Source organism: Chenopodium quinoa, unplaced genomic scaffold (assembly GCF_001683475.1).
Source record: "Chenopodium quinoa cultivar QQ74 unplaced genomic scaffold, ASM168347v1, whole genome shotgun sequence".
In the NCBI taxonomy this organism is placed as follows: Eukaryota; Viridiplantae; Streptophyta; class Magnoliopsida; order Caryophyllales; family Amaranthaceae; genus Chenopodium; species Chenopodium quinoa.
In genome coordinates, this window is record NW_018745684.1 from 3,054,181 (window position 1) to 3,079,899 (window position 25,719).

A 25,719-nucleotide genomic window follows, 5' to 3' on the forward strand; every position below is an offset into this window, starting at 1 on the left:
CAAATTAATCGCCAACATATGCCGACAAATTAAATGCCCGTTATATAGGCTCACGAATAACACGCTAAAGCTGAAAATAAGCAATCAAACAATGTATAAGTACGGAACGTGGCAAACTAATCTCACTACTCTTCCCTGAATATGTCTGAATTGCTGCTGACAAAATAACTAGACAAATTTTAATCCTAAAAATCGTCACTAACAATTAACATCCATTAATTAATCAGAGTCCTATGAGAAAATATTTAAGCACTTATTATTTTTTAATAATAAATTTTATCTTACAAAAGACTTATAATGTATTAGATTAATCATATTAGTCTTTATAGTATATAATCATGAATCTATAAGAAATTACACATTAAAATAAAATTCAAACCAACGACAAATTTAAAAGTTACCCTTTAAGGGGTTAAAGTTAACATAAAAGTAGTTAAAGTTATACTCAAACTGACCGTCTTACATTAAAATTAACATACGCTCGCCTTACATAAGACTTATTAAACTTAATTAGTATGATAAAAAATCTTCAATAATATTGCAATTTGCAACCGTTATATCTTACATGAAGCTAGTTTCTAATGCTACAAATACGCACGCATACAACCAAACAAACCATACACATTCAACACACACACTTGAAAACAAATATTTTCCATACGGAAAAAAAATGAAGAAGGTGGTAAACCAAAGTCATCCTAGATTAAGAAAATCATGGGAGAAAAAAACCTATGAACAATTACTTTCTTCCTCAGAAATGGACTCCTTAACAAGTATCTGTGAAGCTCTCTTCCCTCCACTTGATCCTCCTTCTAAACTCGATCATCATCAACCAATCAATAACACTATCAAATCCTTCTATCGATCCTCTGGATCTCAAAAACCCATACCTTCCGAGGTAATATATATAATCAACTACTACGTACTTCTCTTTTCTCTTTAGTACTGATATATATATGTATAGTCACGTTGATAGTGTGACTTATCGGGTTTTTTTTTTCTTGTGGTTTAGGTATCGGGGGTGATGAAAGATAGAGGATTGCCGGAGGCAGTGTTATTGGTAAGGGTAGTATTATCAGTGGCGGATCCAAGATTTCCGAGATAGTGTGTCACCATCAATTATTGATCATTTGTGAAAGTACAATTTTTTTTTTCCATATTTCACCAAATTGATTTCAATCCAAAAATAGGACACAAAAATACATACCACAACCAAATACAGTACTTAAGAATTCAATTTTACAAGTCGAAAATACTACAAATAACATGTTATAAACAAATGGTACAATAAAATTATTATATTGAATTAACTTTATGATTTTTTAGTTAATTGATAAGCTTTATGGGGAAATATTAAAATCGGTTGTACAAATATAAGATATAAAAAGGGAAAAAAATTATTAAAAAATTATACAAAAAAAAGTGAGATAACTTAAGAGACCAGTTATTAAATATAACTTGTCTCTTTAATGAAAAAGGAAAGTAGCGCAAAAAAATTGCGAAATGCAATAGTAGCATCAAAGAGACCTCTTATATAAATAACAGGTCTCTTTAATATTTAAGTAGCAATAGCAGCATTAAAGAGATCGCCTACCTTAATAAGAGGTCTCTTTGATATTAGCAGCATCAAAGAGACCGCCTATCTATAATAAGTGGTCTCTTTGATATTTTATTTTAAAAAAAATACTGTGTCACCGGACCCACTATGACTAAAGGTGGGTCCGCCCCTGAGTATTATGGTTACTATCAACAAGAATAGGGACACTTTTGTTATGTGGGTCTCTTAGTTTTGGTAAAGAATGGCCTTACATAACAAAGTTTTCTCATTTGCCAACTAAAAGAAGAGAAAAAATTCTACAGAATTGGTCATGTCACAGGTTCTTTAGTCCACTTAGATTGGTCTTCTTTTTTCTCAAGTCATTGTGTCTCTACTTCTGCTTTTCCTTGGTAATTAATCTTTATTTCTGTATACTTCTAAGTTTATTAGCTATGCCTTTTATTTAAATGATATACATGTAGTAGATATTTATGTCATATAATATTAAGCTTTGAAATGTTGCTTAAGGATTTAGTTACTAGCTTTGGTCATCTCTTAAGGATTTATGAATATAACATTGTTTAATCTTTATACTTTCGAGACATATACTTTTTAAAAGATCGCATCATATGTATTTAAACGGAAAGAATATATACGTGATTAAAGTAAATGAAAGATAGAGAAACACCATAAGTAGTATGTTCAATACTTTAATCAAATCAATATTTTGAGATAGACAAAAACAAAAAGTGTAAAGGTAAGGGCGGGATAGAAGATTGGAAGAAATATTATTACTATGTTGTCTACGTGTGTTCCAAGAAAATATAATGTTCACATGGGTTGAAATACTAATAAATGTACTTAGGTCGACTTTGAGTATATGTTTGGTTCGAAAGATAATCATATTTCAAAGATGTTAGTTTTTTCATTTTTCTTTCTTTGGTCTGAAACGCAGTTTCACAAATAATAAGCGAGTGCTCGGAATTTACTTATTTGAGGAAGTGCCATATTTTTGTTCCTTCTCTTTGTTTTATCGTGTAGGGCTCTTCTCGTGCATGGTCCAATTCCTCCATAAGATATAATACATGAGCTAGGAAACAATATAAATGGGATTTTGTTTCAAAAAAAAAAAAAATTACTCGTCTGAAAATTGGCCTTTAATTCTCCATCACACATTCCCACAGTATTCTATGATTTTTGGGAAGGGACGAGAAACGTACCTAATCATCCAATTACTATTTATGTTTATTTTATGGTAAGGAATTAAATAAATGAAGTTTGGATATGATATGATATGATAAATTTTTCATAGAAAAAAAAGCCTAAGTTGGTCAACTGTTTTTAGCTGTAAAATTTGATGGTTATAGTCCTTATAGATAGGTCAAGCAATTTCATTGCAATATTTAATGAGCTTTTAGAGCACCGTTAATTATTTATGATATAATCATTTGGCTAAAAGGTCTTTTGATTTGTACATTAATTTTTATTTATTTATTTTTTTTTCTGATTATTTTATATAAGCCAAAATTTGCTTCTATAAGCTGAGCTAAACATAGCCTAACTTATGTGTGGCATAAATTAATTCCGGTTATTCTGTATTTCCGTTCTATTAAGAAAGACTGTCATAAAGAGACATCATTGTACTTCACTCTCTTTTAATCCCCTAGTTTTTTAGGGTGGAAAAGTTTGGCAAGCAATTATCCTATACTTTGTATAATTTTGTAGGGATATACATCATGTATGGTGTGTGCGTCATTACCTACATTCAGTTAATTGTTGCATGTCATTAGAAATAGAACATACTCCTTAGAAGGAAGGATAGAAAACCTAATATTGGTTGGTTCTTTGTAATAGTACTAATTTGTACAAGTAATTAATTTGTATAGTACGTTAATTAGCGCAATAGAACAACATTGATCATCTCTACAGCCCAAATATTTCGCATATGTCTGATGTAAAGATGAAATCGTTTTATACCTAGCTATACATTGCTTGTTGTGTCATAGTCTAGCATTATGCCAAATCAAGATTTGCAATACTGATTATTCATGTTAAACAGGTGGATGATAATTCTCATAACGCTGCATGGGAGGCAATAGACTACGAACCTGATACCACCACCACACATAACAAAGCAAACAACCAAGGGCGGCCTCTAGAAATTGGTATCATCGAGACCCTCTATGAAACTCCATCGACCCTATTCCAATCTCTCACGAATAAAGGGCTTGATGTCAGAGAGGATCCCAAAGATAACCTCTACAAGATCAAGTGTGACGTAGTCATTGTGGGATCCGGTTGTGGGGGAGGAGTGGCAGCTGCAATCCTTGCTGCAGTGGGTCAAAAGGTAGTGGTCCTCGAAAAAGGAAACTACTACACTGCCCCTGACTACTCCTCCCTTGAAGGCCCCACGATGAACGAGCTCATGGAGAAAGGAGGAATGATCCCCACCACTGATGGTGCTGTCATGCTACTTGCAGGGTCTACTGTTGGGGGAGGGACTGCTGTCAATTGGTCTGCTGCCCTAAACACTCCAGACCCTGTCTTAAAGAGTGGGCTGAGGAACAAGGGTTAGGCTTGTTTGGTAGTCCACAGTACAACTTTGCCATGCAGAGTGTAACTCAAAGGCTTGGTGTTACAACTGAGTGTGTGAAGGAAGGATTTCAGAACCAGGTCCTGAGAAAAGGGTGTAAGAATTTAGGCCTAGAGGTCGACCAAGTCCCACGGAATTCTTCTGAGGCTCACTACTGTGGATCCTGCTACTACGGATGCAGGACTGCGGACAAGCAAGGGACTGATGTGACCTGGCTTGTTGATGCTGTCAACTTAGGAGCAGTGATAATCACTGGCTGCAAAGCTGAGAGGCTTCTCTTCACAAAAAATGGCCGCAAGAGAGAGAAAAGATGTGTTGGAGTTTTAGCGAGATCAATTAATGAGAAGATCCCGAGAAAGTTTGAGATTGAAGCCAAAGTGACCATTTCAGCTTGTGGGTCATTACTGACACCTCCGCTACTGATCTCAAGTGGACTGAGGAACAAACAAATTGGAAAGAACCTCCACCTCCACCCATCCCTGATGGTGTGGGGATATTTTTCAGATCAGGGACCCACTTCACAATTTGAGGGAAAGAGCTACGAAGGTGGGCTGATCACATCGGCACATAAAGTGGCACCAGATCAAATGTCCAACTCCATGCCGAGGGCCTTGATAGAGACACCTGCCCTAGGGCCAGCTGCTTGTGCTGCCCTCTTCTGCCCATGGGAGTCAGGCAGGGATATAAAGAGGAGAATGTTACGGTATTCTAGGACCGCCAATTTGTTTGTGATGGTGAGGGACAAAGGGTCTGGAGAAGTCCGATCAGAGCAGAGGATCAGCTATGGGTTAAGTGCAGAGGACAGAGAAAATATGACAGCAGGGCTTTTGACAGCTCGTTTCTGGGCAGTTTACTGCACGGCCCACCAGATGGGAAGTTGCAGAATGGGGAGGAGAGAAAATGAAGGTGCAGTTGATGAGAATGGGGAGAGTTGGGAAGCAGAAGGATTGTTTGTATGTGATGGAAGTGTTCTGCCTAGTGCTGTTGGTGTTAATCCTATGATCACTATACAATCTACTGCTTACTGTATTGCAAAGAAGCTTGCCGAATCTCTGAAGAATGGGGAGTTCAACATCTAGATAGGTTTTCTTTCTGTAATCTGTACTTCTAACTTACTAATAAATTTAAAATTAGGAGGGGTTGTTTCAAATAGAAGTAGGGAGGTATGAGTAAATTCTTGCTTGTTAACTATGGTTTTTCTTTGACGGTTAGATCAATAGATAAACTGTTTTATTTCTCACCTGTACAGCAGTTCCAAAATCTAACTCAGAATCATGAACCAGCATAATTTGACAGCCATATAATCTGATCATAAATACGCGTGGAATATGCATTCTTATATTCCAATGTTATAGGTGACAGGTTCACAAGACAACAGCAGAAAGAAAGAACATAAGATCAACTCTGATGATACCTATCCAGAAATCTATTCAGCCAAAAGCGTCAAAAATTTATTACATCTAAGAAATTGGATGTCTTCGTTACAAAAAAATAAACATACATTTAGGTCAGTATATATTGCTGAAACAAAATCTCCAACTTTATGGAGACTGAATTCAATGGTGCACCTTCTGTACAGAAATGGGCTTAGCAGGTTGCATGAGTATATTCAGATGCATAATGAGCGAGAGGTTTTCACCTGTAACGGATACTTCAGTGCAGCTCTTTTAAGTTCTGTGGAAGACAAACAAAAATTTGCATTTCTTCCGCCACTGAAGAACTAGAGATATCTGTACAAGATTTAGCTGACAGTTTAGCCGTCAGAATCTGTTTCACGGAATGGCAGAGGAACTGCTTTTACAGCTCTGTACTTGCCCACATTGTTTAGGTGCTCATTCTCCACTCTGTTATTTGAGGAAAGATCAGAAAAAAGCTAAATTTCACAAGTGAAAAAAGCTACTCATTAAGGGTTTACCTATAAAAGTTCCAATGTCCTCGACGAATTACTTCTAGAGAAGCCAAAGAAAAGTCTAAAAATTTGGCTTCAATATTTCCAACTTTTATAAACCTCATGACGCTCTCCACCCAAGCAACTCTAAGGACCAAATTGATAACCTACAAGGAAAATTACCATTTGAATTGGTTTCTTTTTTTACATGTCAAATGAATAAGAGGGGAAAGAGCAAGATGTGAGCTTACTATGGATATATAGTAGATACTTTTCTTCTTCAGAACAAGATCATCCCTTAGCCACTGGTTTCTGGAAGTGGGATTGAAAAATCCCCAGTCTTGCACATAATCCCAATATAGCTGGTATATAGTGGCCACTACAGAAGTCACCACGACTAGAATTGTGCTAAGAACTGTAGGTTCTTGTTGCTGGGCATATGTTAGCCTAGCACCAGCTGCGACCATGGCAGAAACATACTTGCCCAAGTTAGCTAACTGTTTTGGGTCAGATTCATCAAACCATCTCCTGGCGCACTTGGAGGTCATGAAAAGGGAAGACACCAAAAATAGAAAAGAAGGTTAACAATTTGTTTTAATTCTTTATGTACTCAAGAGATGCTAGAGCAGGAAATACAGCTCTTTGCATCACACAAAAGGACAAGTATGAAAGCAGTTATGATGTGTTCAACAGAAAATCACTAATAATAAAACTATGTACCTGCATTGCACGCCAGTAATATGGTGCAAAGGAGATGACATATGCAAGCTCTCTGTACATTGTTCCTTTCTTGCATACATCATAGTGGTGTGTCTTGAAAGTGCCAGCAAGTAAATAGCAACCTGTGGTTTCCATGTGCCTAAGCAGCGGAATCTGCAAAAATACACATTGCTTAGTATTTGGGCTCATCAATGATGATAATAAAGTTAAGCAGATAACACCATGGTTCCACTCTCAAGAAGTACCTGGCTAGTCAGCTGATCAGCCATGAAAAAATCTACCATCAAAACCTGTTACATGATTTCCAAGACAGAATGGTCAGCTTAATTATATACCTACTTTGTAAATCATTACATCAAACAATAGCCATATAGAAAGATCTCAAGCAAGCATAGCTTAGTTAAACATATTACCTTATATAGTGGAGAGAACACTATGTTACGTATAACCTTGAGGAAGCTATATCGAGTTGAACGATAAAATGCATTGAAGGGGCAGATAAGGATTACAAGAAAGATCTGAAAATCCAAGGTAAAAGAAAAGTTATATTCTTCATCTGACCATACGTGGTCACTGCACCATCACAATTGCCCATAAAATGATTGTAGTAGGAGAAGACGGAGGAAATAATATTTGTAACGATGACTAACCAGAAGAAGTATGCTAGGAATGGCGTCAACTTGTTGTGCAGAGAAGCCAGTTGATCTTAATATGAGATGAATGACCAGGGCACTGACCACAGCAGTCATCAAGGAAGTACATATAAGGAAGGCATCCCTGTACTTGAGAGCTGTCTTCGGTGAAAACTCGAATATGAATGTATAGTTGATCCTAGTGGCCTTCCACATAAGCAAGTTGCATCCATACATGAACATGTGTAAGCTCAGCAGAGCAAATGTGCTGCACCACAAAGTTAATGAAAGAGTAATTTAGAGGGATATTAATGTACCCCTTAGGCCCTGAGGACTCGAGAAACAAAAAAAAAAATGTACCCCTTAGGGCCTGAGGACTTGAGAAATAAATTTTGGGACCATCAAGGGCCGAGGGTACCAAGTGGGTTGACACCACTAGGGCATTCCATGGTCCTTTGCCACACTGTTGTCAATGGGCATGGGAGGCGTATATATGCACTCTTCGTCCTAAAACGTTTGCTACTTTTGGAGTTTATGATTCATGATTTTGTGAGTTTCCAAAATTTGCAAATATTGTGGGACTGATTAAGTATAGATCTGGTAGAAAAAAGTTTATTTTCTCGTTTTCTTTCATGTTCTTTACAAAGGTTCCCTTAGCTTGTCTTCATAGCTGGGTGCCGGTGGGTCTAAAAGAGCTATATGAAATGAAAGTCTCGCATACGGTTCTTAGAAGTGCTTTCCACAGTTAACTTATGTCAATAAAGTCTAAGATTGGCTGAAAGAATGTCATCTGATTTAGGTCATTATGAACCACATGAGAAGAAGACAGTCTTAGTTGGACAGGCCAGAAGCTAGCTCAGAGAATTAATCTCCTAGCTCGCTTAGGTGACCTTGGGCTGTACTTCACCTATATCACGCATGAGTTCATCTGGACAATCAAGGACAATAAAGCCTATGTGACACATTCTATGAAATATGCCACAGGGTTGATAGTCTCTTCAATGTCGAAAGAAATAAACAGTACAATAAAATAAACAGTACATTTCTAGGTACCATCCCAGCCCCCCAATTAGAGTTTCATTTATAACTATTCAACGCACTATCACAGATAGATAAATAGAGGTTTAAGAAATATATTCAAGACAACCTGATGATTTATGAATAACTAAAATCTTAAGGGAGCTAAGCAAAGGCAAAAAAGAGTTTGAAAAAAGATATAAAAAGATTTGATGATTACCTAAAAATAGGATAAACGGTCTCCATGTAACCAGACTCATCTTTGCTTCCAGGCGAAAACATACCAGAGATATGTGCCAAAATAGCATATACAACAAATAGGGTCACAAAGCAGCCCGTAAACAATCCTGTTCCAAACAAACCAAAAAGAGTTTATGAACCAGCTAAAAATCATGAAATTTTCTTATTGTTTAGGTTCATGGATTCAAATAGATATCTATTCAGTAATCAGTTGTTCAATCTTATTGACAATTTTCTCATCATATATTTGTATTACATTATCATGCTAGTCAAATTATCATTATTATTGGCACATCAGTTTTAGTTCATCTGCCTATGCTAGTGAGAGTTATTCGCAATTGCATTGGTATTCAAATCAAACAAATAATAGTGCATTGGTATTCTAAACTGATAGATAATATGGAGCAAAAAACAGTTAGTTTAGAGCTTAAAGAATAAGGAATGGTCGGGTCTTTGTGAGAGTAATAGATAACTGCAATTTCTTTCATAACTGATAAACACATATGAAGTATACTATTAACTTAATTTAAAATGATAGTGGAAAATGATTAATCATGTGATGATACAACCAACCACTTAAGAAAACCTACGTGTCAAAATTGAATTCAACTAAAGGCTAATTGGTTATATTTAATGCTAATTACACACATAAAAGTATGTAATTTTATCAAGCGGCAAACAAACTTTGTGAATCAATTACTTCATCATTGGCAGCATTGTCAACAACATCAATATTCGGAGTGTATTGTGATATGAAAGAATGACATTTTATCTAAAAAGAAAGAGGTCAAATATAATTACTTATTAATTTTTATCTTGGGCATTAGGTGCAGGATAAACTTACCAACAAAAAAAGTAACCATGTGGGAGTCTTTCTGTTGCTGAGGACGCAAGAACTTCATAGCCTTTTTCCTGTCGTTGTCGGCAAAGTGCTTGATGAATAAGGACTCCACTTCATCCATTAGTCTAACCACCTTTATGACACCACCATAAAAAATAGCAACTCAATTATATAACTTTTTTAACATAAACTCATTTCCGCAATCAACAAGTTGGCAATACAAAATGTGTAACTCTTAAAAGTTACAGCAGCCACTGCCTAACTGGATCTTAAATCCTTCCTATAGCCTTACTGTTCTTGCAATCTTATATTCATAATGTTCAGACGATCCAACTTTACTACAAAAGATTCCAAGTTCAATCCACTTTTCCTCTACATTTTGGTGGAAAATGATGCATTTAAGGGACTCAATTCAAAACATTACATGTTATTAACCAATACGCTAGAATGTTTCAGAAACTACAGAAAGCACAAAGCAGTTCATGATCACAGAGAGAGAAGAAAAAAAAAAAAAAAAAAAAAAAAAAAAGAGGTTTCATTTCCACACCTTGTCAGAATTCATGAAATGGGAGCTCTTCACTGTTTTCAAATAACCGGCAGATGCTTGTCGATTTGCTACCTGTTCAAGCAAATGAGAATTCTCACATCATCACAACTGATAAAAATTTATTTTTTTCAAAAAATCATTTTACCATACAAATTTACAAAAGCATCTTTTGCTAGGAAAAAGGTTTACGAAAGCCACTAGCTTAGATTTTATTCCGAGAACTACTGTGAGAAAAGTCCATTTGGATAACTAAAAACTATTTGGATCCATTGAGCTACCAGTTGCACTTTCTGAAAGTACACTTACCAATATTACCACAATGTCTCTCTACCCAAGTGTATGCATATTGACATTCTAACAGAAAAGGCGAGTATACCTTTTTTGAGCAGAGGGGTATCTATTTTTAGTGTCCTTCCCAAGTAGTCACTGTCCGAATTAAAGAATCCAATAACTACTTTGGTGAAAATGCTGATAAAAGGTTCCACACCCTTTTATGATGGATATTGGCTTGAAGATTTAATTTGTTTCTGTTTTCCACATGATTGGTGCAACTAGTAAATTGTAGCTCAGATATGTGGGTGCAGCTGTTATTGTTACATTCTCCAGCACGGTGATAGGATCACGATTAAAATCCATCATTTTTTACACATGAAAGTGACTAAGCAACCAACCATTCTTAGATTGTTAGAACTTAGATGACATGAATATAATAATTTAAATCAGTTTTATACCTTGTCGAACTTCTTGAGAATCTTCGTGAATGCTACCAAATTCAGCGTACTGTCAAATGGTAGACCACATTTAGCATTTGGATAACATTGCAAATGCACCAGCTATATCGAAATAAGGCAATCAAGCAACAAAATAAAAACAAACTTCAAAAGTTGCGTAAATATATACCAATAAGTTTTTATAAGGCCAAGTCCCCTGTAAAGTTCCACAAAAGCCCCTCGGATCATCTTTTCAGCACACTGAATTTTCTTCCTGTTAATCATCTCCCTAGGGCAGTCCTTGCTAGCACTGTTGGCTAGATCCTCCCATAATGTAGACGTTACAGCGGAAATTGTCCGAGCTGGGGTGGTGGCCGGAATGTCAATCCTCAGGGCCATCTTTGGCTTCCCTTTCTTGGTCTTAGACCGGGTAGCCGCCCCAATAAAATTCAACCCATTCTTTTCAAGAGCTGCTACTACCTCATCTGTCTGTGATGAGGCATCTGTACGCTCATTGGCATCAGACAGGTTTTCTGCAAATTATTGGTTTCCATCCTCTTTTAGTAATCAAATCCAGAACAAAAGTGAAGTATTTCCAACAAATTAATGTTATATTAATCCATTATAGTAGAATCAATATGTCATGTATAAACAACTAAGTAAACAGTCCTTAAATCCAAGTTCAGATACTTCTCTGAGGAATTAAAACAAACACCTGGTGTGCAAGTCGAAAACTCGAAACACCAAATCAAATCCCAGAAATTAAAAATTGCCACTTAATACATCAAATTTAACAAAGATTATTTGAAAATCTTTGATGGGTAAGTGGGAAAAAAGGTGGAAACTTTAGATTATACTGGAAAAGTGATCAAAAGTGGTGAGACAAACAAAAGAAAAAAGATTTGATTAAGACGGTTGATTTTTGTTTTGTGGGTGAAGAGCAATTAAATTAGTTGGTGTCTAATCCCTAAAAAATCTAGGTGAATTTTTGTTAAGAGTTCCACACGATTGCTATTATGTTTGTGTTTTTCTGAACAAATGTCAAATTAGGAGAATGTAGAGATTTCCTAGGGTTCATACTTTGTATGAATGACATGCACTACTTTTTTACTTTCTTTAAAATAACCAAAGTAATTAACCATATATAGAAAAGAAAAGGGAAACAAAAAACAATGTGAAATGTGAAATGTGAAATGTGAATGTGAATAGGCTCAACGGAGTAATTCTTACATACACTCCGATGTATAGATTTAGGTACAATCATATACTCACTTCTAAAACTTTTGTTGAAACTAGAGTAGCCAGCTATGTATGGGGAGTTTTTCCAGTTTGACCTTATGTCACAGTTTAGTTATTGGGATTATTAATAAAGAAAAATACATAATCAAATATTTTTAGGGGTACATATGTCCACACACTATTCTAACAGTTTATAAAAGAGAGACAATTAACATTAATGAGGGCTGATAAGTAAATAAACATTTTAGAGAGTATAATTATCCAAACATTATTCATAAGAGTTATCTAATTTTTTTTTTTTTTTTTTTTTTTTGAAACAAGTTATTTCATACTTTTTACAAGATAGGAAAATGTGTTTAAGAGTTAATTATTATTTTTTTTATAAAAAAAGGTAAGCAAGAAGTTATGACAATCTTCTCTCAATACTATAGACGTCATACTGTAATACTGTATTATTCGTGTAAAAAAAAAAAAAGAAAAAAAAAACTAAAGTATTACAATAGTACAATACTGATATATGGAATTCTAAAACATAGATGTGCAAAGATTAAATTAGTGGCCACAGTTTGCAGGACAAATTTGGTGAAAATAACCCACTTGATTCCTAACCAATAACATAAGTAATAGTATAATAAAGTAGAAGGTCAACATAAAAAGTCAGAGGACATGAAGACTATAAAGAAGACATGAAGACAAGCAACCATATAGTAACATTTTGAGGGGCACTGTACTCAGGTGTCTGCCACTATATATATATATATATATATATATATATATATATATATATATATATATATATATATATATATATATATATATATATATATATATATATTACACTTATTAAATTAATTAAAACATTAATCATAGAAAAAATTGAATATGAATGAACATATATCTAGGCAAATACGAAGTATATTCAATTATCAACAACTTAATTTTTGTAAGAATAAGAAGATGGTGATGCTCAAACTTGTGATCTCAAACTCTTGAAGTCGCAAGATCAAGAGTGATCGAGTTTTTTTATCATCGATTTTTAATTTATTATTCATGTGTAAACAATTGGCTACCAACCCAGCACAATTAATATAATTAATTAATATTAATAGTCGCCACTAATCTTACTCAAATTGCCATTTTTGTTTGTTTGTTATTGAGAGTCGTCGTATCCCACTAACTTCTTTTTCTTAGCATTTGGCAAAAGAAACACTATTACTTACTGTTTTTAAGCATTTAACAACTAACAACCCACTATATATATGTAGCTATATGTAAATATATTGGACACTACTTTATGTAGGGACAATAATTAAACCATCCGTAAAATTGAAGTCGGCTAATTTTGAAGTTGCTTAGTTTCTTTAGATTTTCGAAGTATTATATTAATGGTATGTCTTGGCACGTAATTATTTAAGTGGATCTTGTATATAACAAATGTATTGTGTACGTATAATTGGTAAGTTAAAATCATTTAATTGAGAAAATACAAGTTTTTACCAAACATTTCCCTTGTCAAATTGGCTTGAAAGAATTAGTGCTATAATTGTAAACTTCAAAGCAACAAATTAAAGCATGCTTTACTGAAATTTTAGTACTCATGCATGCATGCATAATGCATGTACGTCTACTCAAGATCATCTTAATATAATCGTAACAAGAGTACCCGATACTCTCATAGCCAAACATATTATAGTTATCATTAATTCATTTTGCTTTGTTCCTTTCCAAAATATTTACCACCCCTATCCAGTTCTATCACTTTTTTGTATGTGTAAAAAGACTTTTAATAGACAGTTCGGCGTATATAATATTTAATTTTAAGTTTTACACCAATCGACTAAGATAGTTGTCATCTACTTCTATCGCATGAATATATATTACGACTATGAAAAACATTTGCATACACTTGGTATGATTAATTACGGAGTATAATTTATGTATAACTTTCCATGTTAAATTAGGAGACGCTAGTGAAAAATTGAATGGATACCATTTGTGTTTTGTTGCAAATTTCAAAAAGCTTTGAGTATTATCTCATAATAAAGTTATTATGTTTGGGAAAGTTAGTGGGTATTGGATTAGTGTCGTAAGCAAAGTTTGTAAATATAACTAGTGTTAGGTCTTGATCAGATCATATATTTAAAGTTTGATAATGCATATTTACATGATATAGGAGTGTTCAATAGGATAATTTATTTAACGTTATTTTATTATAAAAAATATAAGACTCGTGTTTTGTTTAAAAGAAAGATATAAGTGTAATTTATTTTGTAATAAAAGCATGTCAATGTTCACGATAAATGAAAAATTGTTGTACGTAAACTTACGAGAAGTATCTGAGTTTCGCGTTGATGTTGAATTAGAACGAGACATAAATCCTCCATGGAAAGACGATTTTGGTGAAGAGAAATTCTTTCGACGACGTTGATCTAAGATTTGCTTAAGGTCTTGTAATATTTGTAGTTGCTTAAGAAGAGCCTCTCCTCTCTCTAGGAACTCAGTTTCCCTAGCACTGTAAAAACGATTTACCTTTTCTAACTCCTCATCCAACACATCAAAAAACATCTTCACCTATCATCATTAATTATATCTCATGTTAGTTTTTATTATAATCATGGCAAATCTTTAACTATAAGAAGTCAATACAGTATAACGTGACAATTAGTGTCAAACAGGGGGATTATTGCATCTTTTTACCTCGTCTTCTTCGGAGAAGAGTTGAGAAAGTTCCGTTTCATTTTCTTCACGTAATTGATCTTCTTGATCATCCTCCTCTTCTATAGATGTTCTCTTCACTGCCTGTAATATTTTTAGTTACCTTGTTATACGTGCAACTCTTTTAAATTCTAAATCAAACTAATTTTTTTTTTTTTTTTTTTTTTTGTTACCCTTTTCTATCATTAGTACTCTTATTTAGTAGTTTATATCACGATGGTTTCGTGCATGATGGTTACACCATAAAAATGGCCCCATAATCATGCATAACAGACAACATTTAGAGGGACAAATTTTGGTCATTAATTACATCAACTTCTAAAAAAGAAGAGAAAGTGACCTATTTGCTTGCTATCAACAAATTTTAAAGAGAAACCGAAAGGCATGCCAATGCAATTTTAAGCTACCTAGTACGTATGGTACTACAAATGAAGCTACCTAGTACTTATTTACATAATTTTTTTATCTTATACACAAATAAGAGGGTGTCCAATTTTATTTTTCTTTTTATGTCCAATGAACGAGGAGAAAGCATGTTCACAAAGCTTTTTCTATATGACCATGTTTCTCTCTCACATAGGAATTTAGGACTTTTTTGTATAAAAGAACAAGGATTTCTTTTTAATTATTGATTAAAGTTAAAACCTCTATAATTTCATCACATCATTCATATTGAAAGAATATTCTAAATAGAAGTATATATACTCCATATGTTACTAAAATTGATTGAAACTATAATTTTGCTAATTAAACTATTTTAAAATCAATGTTATTCTATGTTGATGTTAGTTATGTTACACACAAACACTACTAATTCACATATAAAATAAAATAAAATAAAATAAATTATATAAGCAAAATATTGCATTTTTATTATTTAAGGTATATAATAAAAATGCATGCAATAGAGAAATTCCAAAATTTATGAAATAATTAAATTCTAAAAGTTTCCTAATATTTATTATATTTAAATAGAAAAGATTTTTTTTTCTATAATATGCCCATTAATATAAAATCTAAATTAATTTAATGTGTCCCCACTTCCCACACAACAAAAAGCTCTTTCACCAATTCAATAAGACATCATTTGTGTATCTTAAATCAAAACTTTAGGTAACAAAAGGGAAACACTCATATATACTCGGTTACTCCTTACCACAAATTAGATACAGATGGCCACCACAAATGACATATGTATTTATTTTTATAGGAAATTCCTTTTTAACACGAAATTACGGGATATTCAAGTATAACAATCTATAGTAAATATAAAATTCATAACCACCCTAGCTATGCTTTAATATTGTGTCCAAAACTAATGAAATAGACACCTCAAAAAACTTTGACCTAAAACCAGATTCTAAAAAAGACCTTTTAAACAATAGCTAACACAAATGATGTATTTATGAAATATTGGCTTAATAGTTAAGATTGAGTGTCTCGCCCTCATTTATAATTTATACCATCCCTGTGACTAATTTGATGCCTTAAAAAGAAAAAATTGATAGTGTTGCATATGGTGAAGGTTGTAACCAATCAAAAAAATTATAAAAAAAATGAAATTCTTTTTGTATGTTTAAATAAAGTTATGAATGAGTATTGTTCAATTTTACAACGTTACTAAAGAGGCAAAAACGGAAAGGAAAAAAAAAAAACTTCATGAAATAGTCCTTTAATAATAAAAACAAGAAAAACATTAGCAAGTATATGGTTTAATCCTAACTTAAAGCCTTTAATCACTTAAAATTCACGTGAATAATCAAGATTATTGTGTTCCTTAACCCTCCCACACTACCCGAAAAAAAAAGGTAGGTAAGGTTAACGTTTTTTCGAAAACTCGAAAATGAGATATATATATATGTATACCTCATTATCACCTGTAGAAGAGCTACCATCATGGAGTTTATTAGAGATGATGGAGACGACGGAACGAACGGGGTCGAAAACCGAGTGACCGAAGTTGGAGCAATGGCCGGAAGAGTAAACTTGAGCTGCTTGTTTTGGTTTGAGGGAGAGTTTAATTTTCTTGATATGTTTCTTTAACTGCCAATAGTTTACAAAATAATCCTTCCATTCTGGTATAAGTTGTGCCTCCAATTCCTTAGAAAACTTAACCATCTTTTTTCTTTTTGGTAAAATTTTTTAGCCCCTTCTCTTTTTCTTATTTTTCTTCTTTGTTGTATGATAACAAAGAAGAAGAGAGGGGAGAAAAGAGGAAGAAGATTGCATTAGAGAATTTTAGTAGATTTATTTATATATATAGAGTGGAGAAAAATTTTAGAAAAGTTTGTTGGTGCATGGTGGGGTTAGTACTCTTGTACTTTTTTTTGGTATATGGAGTTTTTTTATTAATTTAAACAAAACTTAAATTGGAAAGTTTTTATTTAAAGAATTTTAATAAATTATGTAGACTACTTTTAGAGAGAAGGCAAATAACAATAAGGCATTAATTTAAACTAAACTTAAATTGGAAAGTTTTTTAATTAAGTACTGTTAAGGCGATAATATTTTGAGGGAATTTAAGGCGGAAATATTTCGTGTTGTGTAGGCTCAAGTGACGTGTTATTGTGCTTCATGCTCAAGCAAGGTGTGCCTAGAGCAGGCCAAAAAATTGTACCTCTTATGTCATGTCAGGTTTATGCCGAATTGGCTCATAACCGTTATCTCTATAGGAAATGATATAGTAAATCATACTTCGTACTCTGTATCCCACCAAACTATAAGCCTATAAGGTGAACCACATTGTTTTCAGCTCTCTTAACAACATGCCCACATTCAAAATTATTAATAAACAAAGCTTTGGACTTACTAATGTCTTCATAAAACATAAATAGATCAAGGAGTCTGTTTCCTTGTTAATAGCATCCACCACATTGTAGGCATCACATTCCACAATTTTGTTGTTGTATCCAAGTCTTAAACCAATTTCATTCCCATATAGAAGCTGCTGCTGCCTTGCTTCATTCTACAATGTGATTTTTGTGTAGCGTTTTCCAATCAAGTGAACATGTGAGATTAAGACATTAAAACGTAAAAACGGTGTAATAGACTCCATTTTGTTAGACCAAGTATACTAGCCAAACAAATTAAAAAAACTACGTAATTAAAGTTTGTTATAACAGATGAGGGAAAACTCAAGGAAGAGAAGCCCAAAAGCCCACGAACCAGAGCCTACTGCAAGGTTTCATCCTAAAACCAATTGGCAATAGGAGGAGTAGCCCACTTGGGTTATAAACTGAAAGCCCTTTACTTTCTTTTTCAATGTGGGACAAACACTTCTCACACTTGCACCTAATAAAGTTAAAATATAAAATCAATCCGTAGATTTAAGTGAATTGGCTTGACCATGCCACAATGTTTTATCACGCCATTTGACAAATGACCATCTCATAAATTAGTGATATCTATTCCCAAATGCCCTTTTATCCCTCTCCCTATTTGCCTCCTTAGGTCGAATATTAAATAAGACTATTACTAATATTAATTAGTATTAGTGAGAGTTGTTTACTTGTTTGTAGTGTGGCTTAAAGTTGAAATACATGCCTAATTTAATTTTCGTTAGGCTGTTTGCATGCGTGCTTTTTATGTAAAATTCTACTTGCAGGCCTTTTGGCCCATGTAAGGCTCAATCCATCAAACAGAATCCTATCTTAGTTCATACATACTTTTTTTTTTTTTTTTTTTGACATTCTTATTATAAATCATATACATTTTTCCTTTGTTTTATAAAATCTTTAATTTTCTTTTATTGTTAATTAGATTTAGAGAATTAGGGGTGATAATATAACCTTTTTGTTTTTAATTAGGTTAGAACCCGTGCGATACACGGTTTATATAAAACCTATATAAAAATTATGCACCTTGTACAAAAAAATGAGTAATTTTAAAATTTTAAATTTTCATCAAAATTATGATATAGAACCGGTTTAACTTCACCTAATACATATTTCAATGTAAGAAGTTATTTTTAGCATGCTATTTAAATTTTTTTTAATTTTCTAGGATATTGATAGGGTTTAGTTGTAACGTAGAAGATTCTATAATATATAAATTTCAAAAAATGTTATATATAAAAGTTTCACAAAAAAATTTAAAAAAATAAAAAATGACATCATCCTTGCATTTAGGCGGGAAAAATTTTATTGATAGAGCGACATGTAGGCAGTAATGATGTCAGCATATTCTATTTTAGTAATAGTTGATAGATTTATTTTAATAAACAATTTGTCAAAAATTTATAAAGCACCATCAACTATCACATACTTCGTGAGTGAGTGGGGGTTAGCTCAAGTGGTTTAAACTTTCCTCCTGATCTTAATGATCTTGGGATTGATTCTCATCACCTGCCCTTGTGGCTCTCTAAATACCATAATCACATACTTCGTATAAAAATAAAAGTGTTGCAGATAGTAATTTTTTTTTTTTTTTTTTTTTTTCTTGTTACATATTGTTTCAATTTACGATATCAGAAGATTGAAGATATGTACTCCATGTCTCCATATCAATTATTAATAGTTTCATTTTTCCTTATAAATTAATAATCCAAGACTTTGTTTTATGTATATCCTCAAACTATAATTAGATCAAGACATTTTACTTTAATAATTTTAACTTGTGCCGATATTTAAAAACAAGATAAATGTGTTTTAATTAAAAGAAAATTTAGATTAAACCAATATATATATCATCCATTTAGTGCTACTCCCTTTTTAAAAAAAAAAAAAAAAAAAACAACTAATTTGTGTTAATTTTAATTGCATCAATCATTGTTAACTTCATCTATCTTACAATTATTAATCGATTCATAATTGGTTTTCTAAGGAGAAAAATTAGAGGCTGCCTTCATTCGTTACATTTGTGAGGTTATTTGTCCCACCCTCTATGATACTATATTAATATGAATGCGTATCATGCCAATTTATTTTTTAAAAGGTAAAAAATGGAAAGCTAACTCCACTTTGATATCATGCAATTTTCTTGATAATTTAAAGTAAAATATTTTAGGATAAAGGTAAAGCCTAACCTTTATTTTTTTTAATTTATTATTTTGAGAAAAAACTTAATTAATTAATTGAGAGGTCATTAGGTTAGTCGATGGATCTTTACATAAAATAAATAAGATTTTACGGATAAAATCTCCTACTAACTAGGTATCATTTTCGGCCCAAGGTTTCCTTAACGTAAACAAAAAGCATTTAGCTATATGAATAATATGATTATATTACTTGAATATATAGTTTCATTATTATTGGATACCATATTCATAATCAAAGAGCGCGTAATAAAATTAATATTAACTCTATATAATGTCTTGTACTAACTTCAAAATGATCTTACGTAAACAATAATTTAGAAAATTAACTTCATTCCAAATAAGAAACGTAAATAAGTTATGAAACAATCATATTATTCATGCGTGCATGTAAGATCATCTTGTTATGAAAAAATCATATAAAATCACAGCTTACTATAATAGGGATTGAGTCTATTTGAGTCCATAAACAAACATTATTGTATGTTCACTAATTGATATCACCATAATATATATATATATATATATAACATGGACTTCTCATACATAGTGACATACATTTAAACCCGTCATCAGGGATTTGTTAAACGTCGCCCGCAAATCTCCACATAAAGCCCACAAATATTTTTACTTTGACTCTTTTGCCCTTTTTCTAATTTTTACCGAAACCGTAATTCACTCTCACGAAGAATGTGGAGCTGGAGTGGATCGCCGAGGGACACCAAAGAGCCGTCATCGTCGCCGGAAAGCGAGATAATCCGGGGGAAAAATTACGAAAAGTAGGGGTGGCGTCTATCAGGACGCCGCCACCATGGCTGTGGCGTCCTGGCCAGACGCCGCCACCATGGCTGTGGCGTCCTGGCCAGACGCCGCCACCATGGCTGTGGCGTCCTGGCCAGACGCCGTCACCATGGCTGTGGCGTCCTGGCCAGACGCCACCCCTACTTTTTGTAATTTTTTTTTTTTTTTTTGTAATTTGTTATTTTTTTATTTCTTTTTTTTCTTTTTTTTTTGTAATTTTATTTAAACTTTTTGTAATTTTTTTTAAATTTTATTTAAAGTTTTTGTTTTTTATTTATTAAACATTAACACAAAAAATTAAACATTAACACAAAAAATTCTGATTTAAAAAAAAATATATACATTAGAAATAAAAACATTAACACATAAAACAAAATTATTAAACATTAACAAAAGAATTCTGATTTTCCAAAAAAAAAATATTAGACAAAAAAAAAAAAAAAAAAAAGTGGTAGGGCGCCTGGCCAGGACGCCCAGCCCCTGGTGGTGGCGTCTGCTCCGGCCGCCGGGACCAGGGGGCTGGCGTCTGACCTGGACGCCTAGCCACGGCGGTGGCGCCTCTGGAAAACGCCACAACCGTGGCTAGGCGTCCAGGTCAGACGCCAGCCCCCTGGTTCCGGCGGCCGGAGCAGACGCCACCACCAGGGGCTGGGCGTCCTGGCCAGGCGCCCCACCTCTTCTGGTTTTTTTTTTAAAAAAAAAATTTAAAAAAAAACCCTGCCACCGTGAGCCGTCCTTCCCTCCGCCGCTGTGGCCGCCAAGTCCTTGCCTTGCCGCCTCAACACTGCCGTATTTTCGGGTGATTAGAGTGTGGGTATGGGTTAGATTTTTTTATTTTAGGTTTAGGGCAATAAGGTAAATTCAATATAGATTTGTGGGCTTTATATGGAGATTTGCGGGCGATGTTTAGCAATCCACTATCATTATCGTATACCAATTACCAAACAAGTCGTAAAGGCCAGCACAACATTATTTCCCATAGACAGATACATGTATTTAGTATCATAATAAACTATTGATTGAATTTATAAAACGTCACATAGTATATTAGATACTATAACTATATGCTATTCGAAAATAAAATGATATACTATAATTATATATGCATGACAGTGGATTACTTAATTATATGAAAGTTGAACCTTATAATCATTTGTCTAATCTACTAACGAAAACAGTACATTAGCCAAATTGTTAATAAGTTTTGTAATGATTAGATAAGGACTTGATAGATAGAGCATGACACAATCATAGTATTGTGTAACATTATGCAAATTTATGGTTTAGCATATAACTAAGGAATTTGGTATCTTTAGAAAGAATATCCCTAGGAAAGAATATTATTCTTATGAAACAATATAAAGTGGAGATAAGACAGCAATTTCATAGATTAAGTCTAAGCTTTGTGAGATGTATAGTTCAATTGATCAACTATTCAATCATTCTTATGTCCCTTCTTTATCAAGTTGCACCATTGCACTAGCTCGATCTCCTTTATGGGTGTTATGAATAATAGAAGGGTAGTAGGTTTGGTGTTTTGATTATTCGGAACTTAGACAACAAATTACGTGCCGTGTTTAAACATTAAGATGAGAAAACAATGACGAAGATATACGTACTTAGTCTAGTGATAGTAGAAATGAAGTAATTCCTCTATATTACAAGGTGGTATATTCTTCACTTTCTCTTTCTCCAATTTGGGATTACTCACACGTGGACAATATTGAAGTTTCAACAAATAATTATACTTTGATCCTGAGCTAATAAAAATATGGATACTTAAATTAATAAGGTGAAAAGCTAAATACTAGTAAATTATATAGGACACAATAATAATAATATGGAAAATAAATGAGTATACTTCGTAAAAGTCTTGCTTCGTATTACCAAGGTACTCACCAACATGATCAACTCGCCACATGTAATGGCCTTTTACCAAAATTATCAACATTATCAATTGAGTCTATTTTGGTCACTCATATAATAATAGAAAGAATTTTATCCACTAAATTCATACGAATATTTTCACAATATGCTTTATGATCGAGTTATGACTAATACGCTTACTCGATTTTAAAGCCTTTTTTTTTTTTTTTTGAAAGGACTCGATTTTAAAGCTCTTTAGAACAATAATTGCTCTAATCAACAAATCGAAAATATATATAATTGCAAGAGTTAAAAATTTAATTACTAGAAAATTGTTTGGCGAAAATGTATTAGAGCCTTAATTAGAGATATATATTTTTTATTTTCTACTGTTAATGTATTTAATCCCCCACGTGATACTAATACCATGTAATTGTCCCAACCACCCCCCCCCCAAAAAAAAAAAAAAAAAAAAAAAAAAAAAACATGTAATTGTTTTAGAAAAGTGCTTAGCTTAATTATATAAAATTCATAGAATAAAGTATAAATGGCATGATACATTGTATGTACACAATAATTTGGTATTGATTTGATAAAGGTAAGAAATAAAAGAAAGTTGTATTAAAGCCTTAAAGGACAATGTAGTAATCAAATACTTAATGAGGGAAAAATTTAAGTTTTTTGTCAAGATGTATGAACAAGGCATTCTCGTGTGAGCTGTGCCATCTAAGTCAAGACATTATGATTTCGAAATAATTATATAATTAATTAATTCACTCCTAAAATATAGTAAAAATTGACTTAGTTTTACAATAAGCTACTGTAAAACTGTCACATAAGATATTTGACATTTCTTAATAATCATTGATCCCACTATATATTTATCTTATTAAGACACTAATGGCTTAGATATTCATTGTCCTTATGCAAATTGGAGAACTCGCACCAATAAATTTTTTTTTTAAAAAAAAAAATCCTTTTTTTCATTGGAGTGAAATTGATTATAACCTCCCAAAGTACTCATTTTGACTTGTTTCCAAAAAGCTAAATTTATGCAATAAAAAGGGAGGGAAAAACCCGTCAAACAAAAAAAGAAAAAAGAAAAAGGAGATAGATAAGGTCTTTAATCAAAAGCATTCTTCAAACTCATCATTTGTTAAAAGAAATTTATTTTTGACACCAATTATAGTCCTTGACTATTGTATGCTTGTTAATTTTGGCATACATATACTAGTTAAAATTATTCTGTAATTCTTTGTGAATAATACTTATTAATATAAATAAATAAATAAATAATAAAAAAAAAAAAAGTCACAAGATTCATGGCACACTAGTATCTAAGGAAACTCCATCCAGGAGTGGACAAGATGATTGTTTGATGTAAACCATATAACCTTATACATATTACACGTTAACATATACGGATTTATGGCGCATGTTATGTGCATAGTGCACGATTAGGGTGTGTGCAGTGTACGTGCACATAGCGTACCTATAATTAGAATATAGAGGTAGGTATGCCTAAGGAGGTTACGGTGGATATATGGACAAACTATGTACTTAGTATATTATGAAAATTAATTAAAGGTAAAATCTAATTATCAAAGTTTTCTAGTTTGGCAATGTAAAACAATATTACTATTATGGCACACGGTTAGAAACTTAGAACATTAATGTAGTGTATGTATGCTCATAATAATCTCTTCATCTTATCAATTTATTGTGCACTTTTGCCAATATATAATTTTGACCATTAATATCTTTATTTATTCATTAAAAAAATTATACAAATAATACGATTAATTAAGGTGTTTTAATGCATAGTAAGAAGTACGAGTAATATGTTGTAGGTATTTAAAATAGTCATGGTAATTTTTCACGTGTAATGCATAGTAAGAAGTACGAGTAATACGTTGTAGGTATTTAAAATAGTCATGGTAATTTTTCACGTGTAAAGATTCTTCTAAGAGCGAGTTAGCTTACAGAATATACACTAGCTTTGCCTTTGCCAACCAAAGAATTTTCAGAATCTTTGATAAAAGTATTTGAGAGTTGCTCACCACAATACACAGTAGTAGTACGTGCAAATGAGTTGTAAATTAAATCAATTTTTTATACTAATTTATTAGTTTTGAGGAACATTAATTTTTCTAGTAATATATAATTACTTATTAACTTGCTTGATCTGTAAATTGTACTGTACCACTATGCAAATGGGTTATAAAATAATTACTTATTTATATTATAAATGAAAAGGGATGATCTAAGAGGTGATACAACAATTAAACTACGTATCTTTCTTTCTAACAAAACAATTAAACTATAAACCCTGAGTTGTAATATATAGTATTTTCCATGCCTTAATTAACTTTAATAATTAGGTCAAAACCTTCCATGCAAGAATCTTTTATGAAGAGTAGCTATTTTGGTTTATTATAATCTTCAATTATGCCAATATTAGGACTATAATTATTATCATTTAAGGTTGTAGTATTATTTAGAGTATAGAAATACATACGTAAGTGATACGTAGTGATGACATAGAAAAGATTTGATCCCATTTGTTATATACTATTTTCAAGCTTTAGAGTGAATGGAGCATATCAAACTAAACTAAATTGAATAAATTGAAGTGCATTGAATTGAACTGAACTTAAAAATCAACTTCATAAAGTTATAAGTTTATATAATAGAATTAGGGTTTTACTTAATTGAGACTTATGGTCAAATTAAGTCTACATCATTCACCCTTTAAAGCTCTCTCTACACACCAAAAACCCCTATACAAATTTTGATCAATTTACAATAGGATTTTTTTTTAATAATATATTATCTTTTACAAAGGGGAGACCATCTACTAATATTAATTACTATAAAAAAGGAGATAATAAATATAACTGAGTTTGATAATTCTATTTCATTTCTGATCTAATGAAGCAAGTGCAATTAAAAAGGTAGATAGGCATGTGGTGGGGAATAAATTGCTTGGTTTAAGCAAGTGTTGGAGAGCAAATATTAGCCAACACCTTTTGTGATTAGTGAGCATGACGTAGGAAACATTAAATACATTATTCTCCACTAATAAAATTTAAACTAGCTAGTGATTTATTAGTGTATAGTTTCATAATTTGCGTAACGTGTATGTAGTATAAGGTTTCCATTATATGAGATTTTGAGCAGGGGACCAAGAACTACTTTCTTAAGAACCATTTGTTACCAATCGTTGGTTCTCTATTATTGTATGGATAGTTTAGCTTTATGACGCATTCTTGACTAATAATAGTATGTATGTGCTACACCAACTAATACAGTAGTACATTACTACATTAGAAATAGATGAC

The 25,719-nt window shown here is 32.5% G+C and overlaps 1 protein-coding gene and 1 pseudogene across 1 annotated transcript; one reads left to right on the top strand and one right to left on the bottom strand.

Moving 5' to 3' along the window:
* The first annotated feature begins 561 nt into the window (after window positions 1–561).
* On the top strand, window positions 562–5,370 carry LOC110718099 (annotated as a pseudogene).
* Window positions 5,371–5,528: 158 nt separating this feature from the next.
* On the bottom strand, window positions 5,529–17,057 carry LOC110718098 (phosphate transporter PHO1-like). The gene is made up of 15 exons (XM_021896898.1): window positions 16,546–17,057; window positions 14,662–14,763; window positions 14,292–14,535; window positions 10,916–11,258; window positions 10,747–10,795; window positions 10,016–10,087; window positions 9,472–9,601; window positions 8,608–8,734; window positions 7,389–7,638; window positions 7,152–7,256; window positions 6,984–7,028; window positions 6,739–6,891; window positions 6,270–6,554; window positions 6,046–6,185; window positions 5,529–5,974 (listed from the first exon to the last, which is right to left on the bottom strand). The coding sequence occupies exons 1-15, from the start codon at window positions 16,795–16,797 to the stop codon at window positions 5,884–5,886; spliced, it is 2,388 nt and encodes a 795-aa protein (XP_021752590.1). The 5' UTR covers window positions 16,798–17,057; the 3' UTR covers window positions 5,529–5,883.
* Between the last annotated feature and the right edge of the window lie 8,662 nt (window positions 17,058–25,719).

Bases quoted from the DNA above. Each gene is read 5' to 3' on its own strand.
- LOC110718098 (XM_021896898.1), bottom strand. From the start codon at position 16,797: ATGGTTAAGTTTTCTAAGGAATTGGAGGCACAACTTATACCAGAATGG. The intron at 10,796-10,915 runs GTATATATTTAC...ACCATTTGACAG, and splicing joins GGCCTTATAAAAACTTATTG to TACGCTGAATTTGGTAGCAT. The intron at 9,602-10,015 runs GTGTGGAAATGA...GGTGTCATAAAG, and splicing joins ATTTCATGAATTCTGACAAG to GTGGTTAGACTAATGGATGA.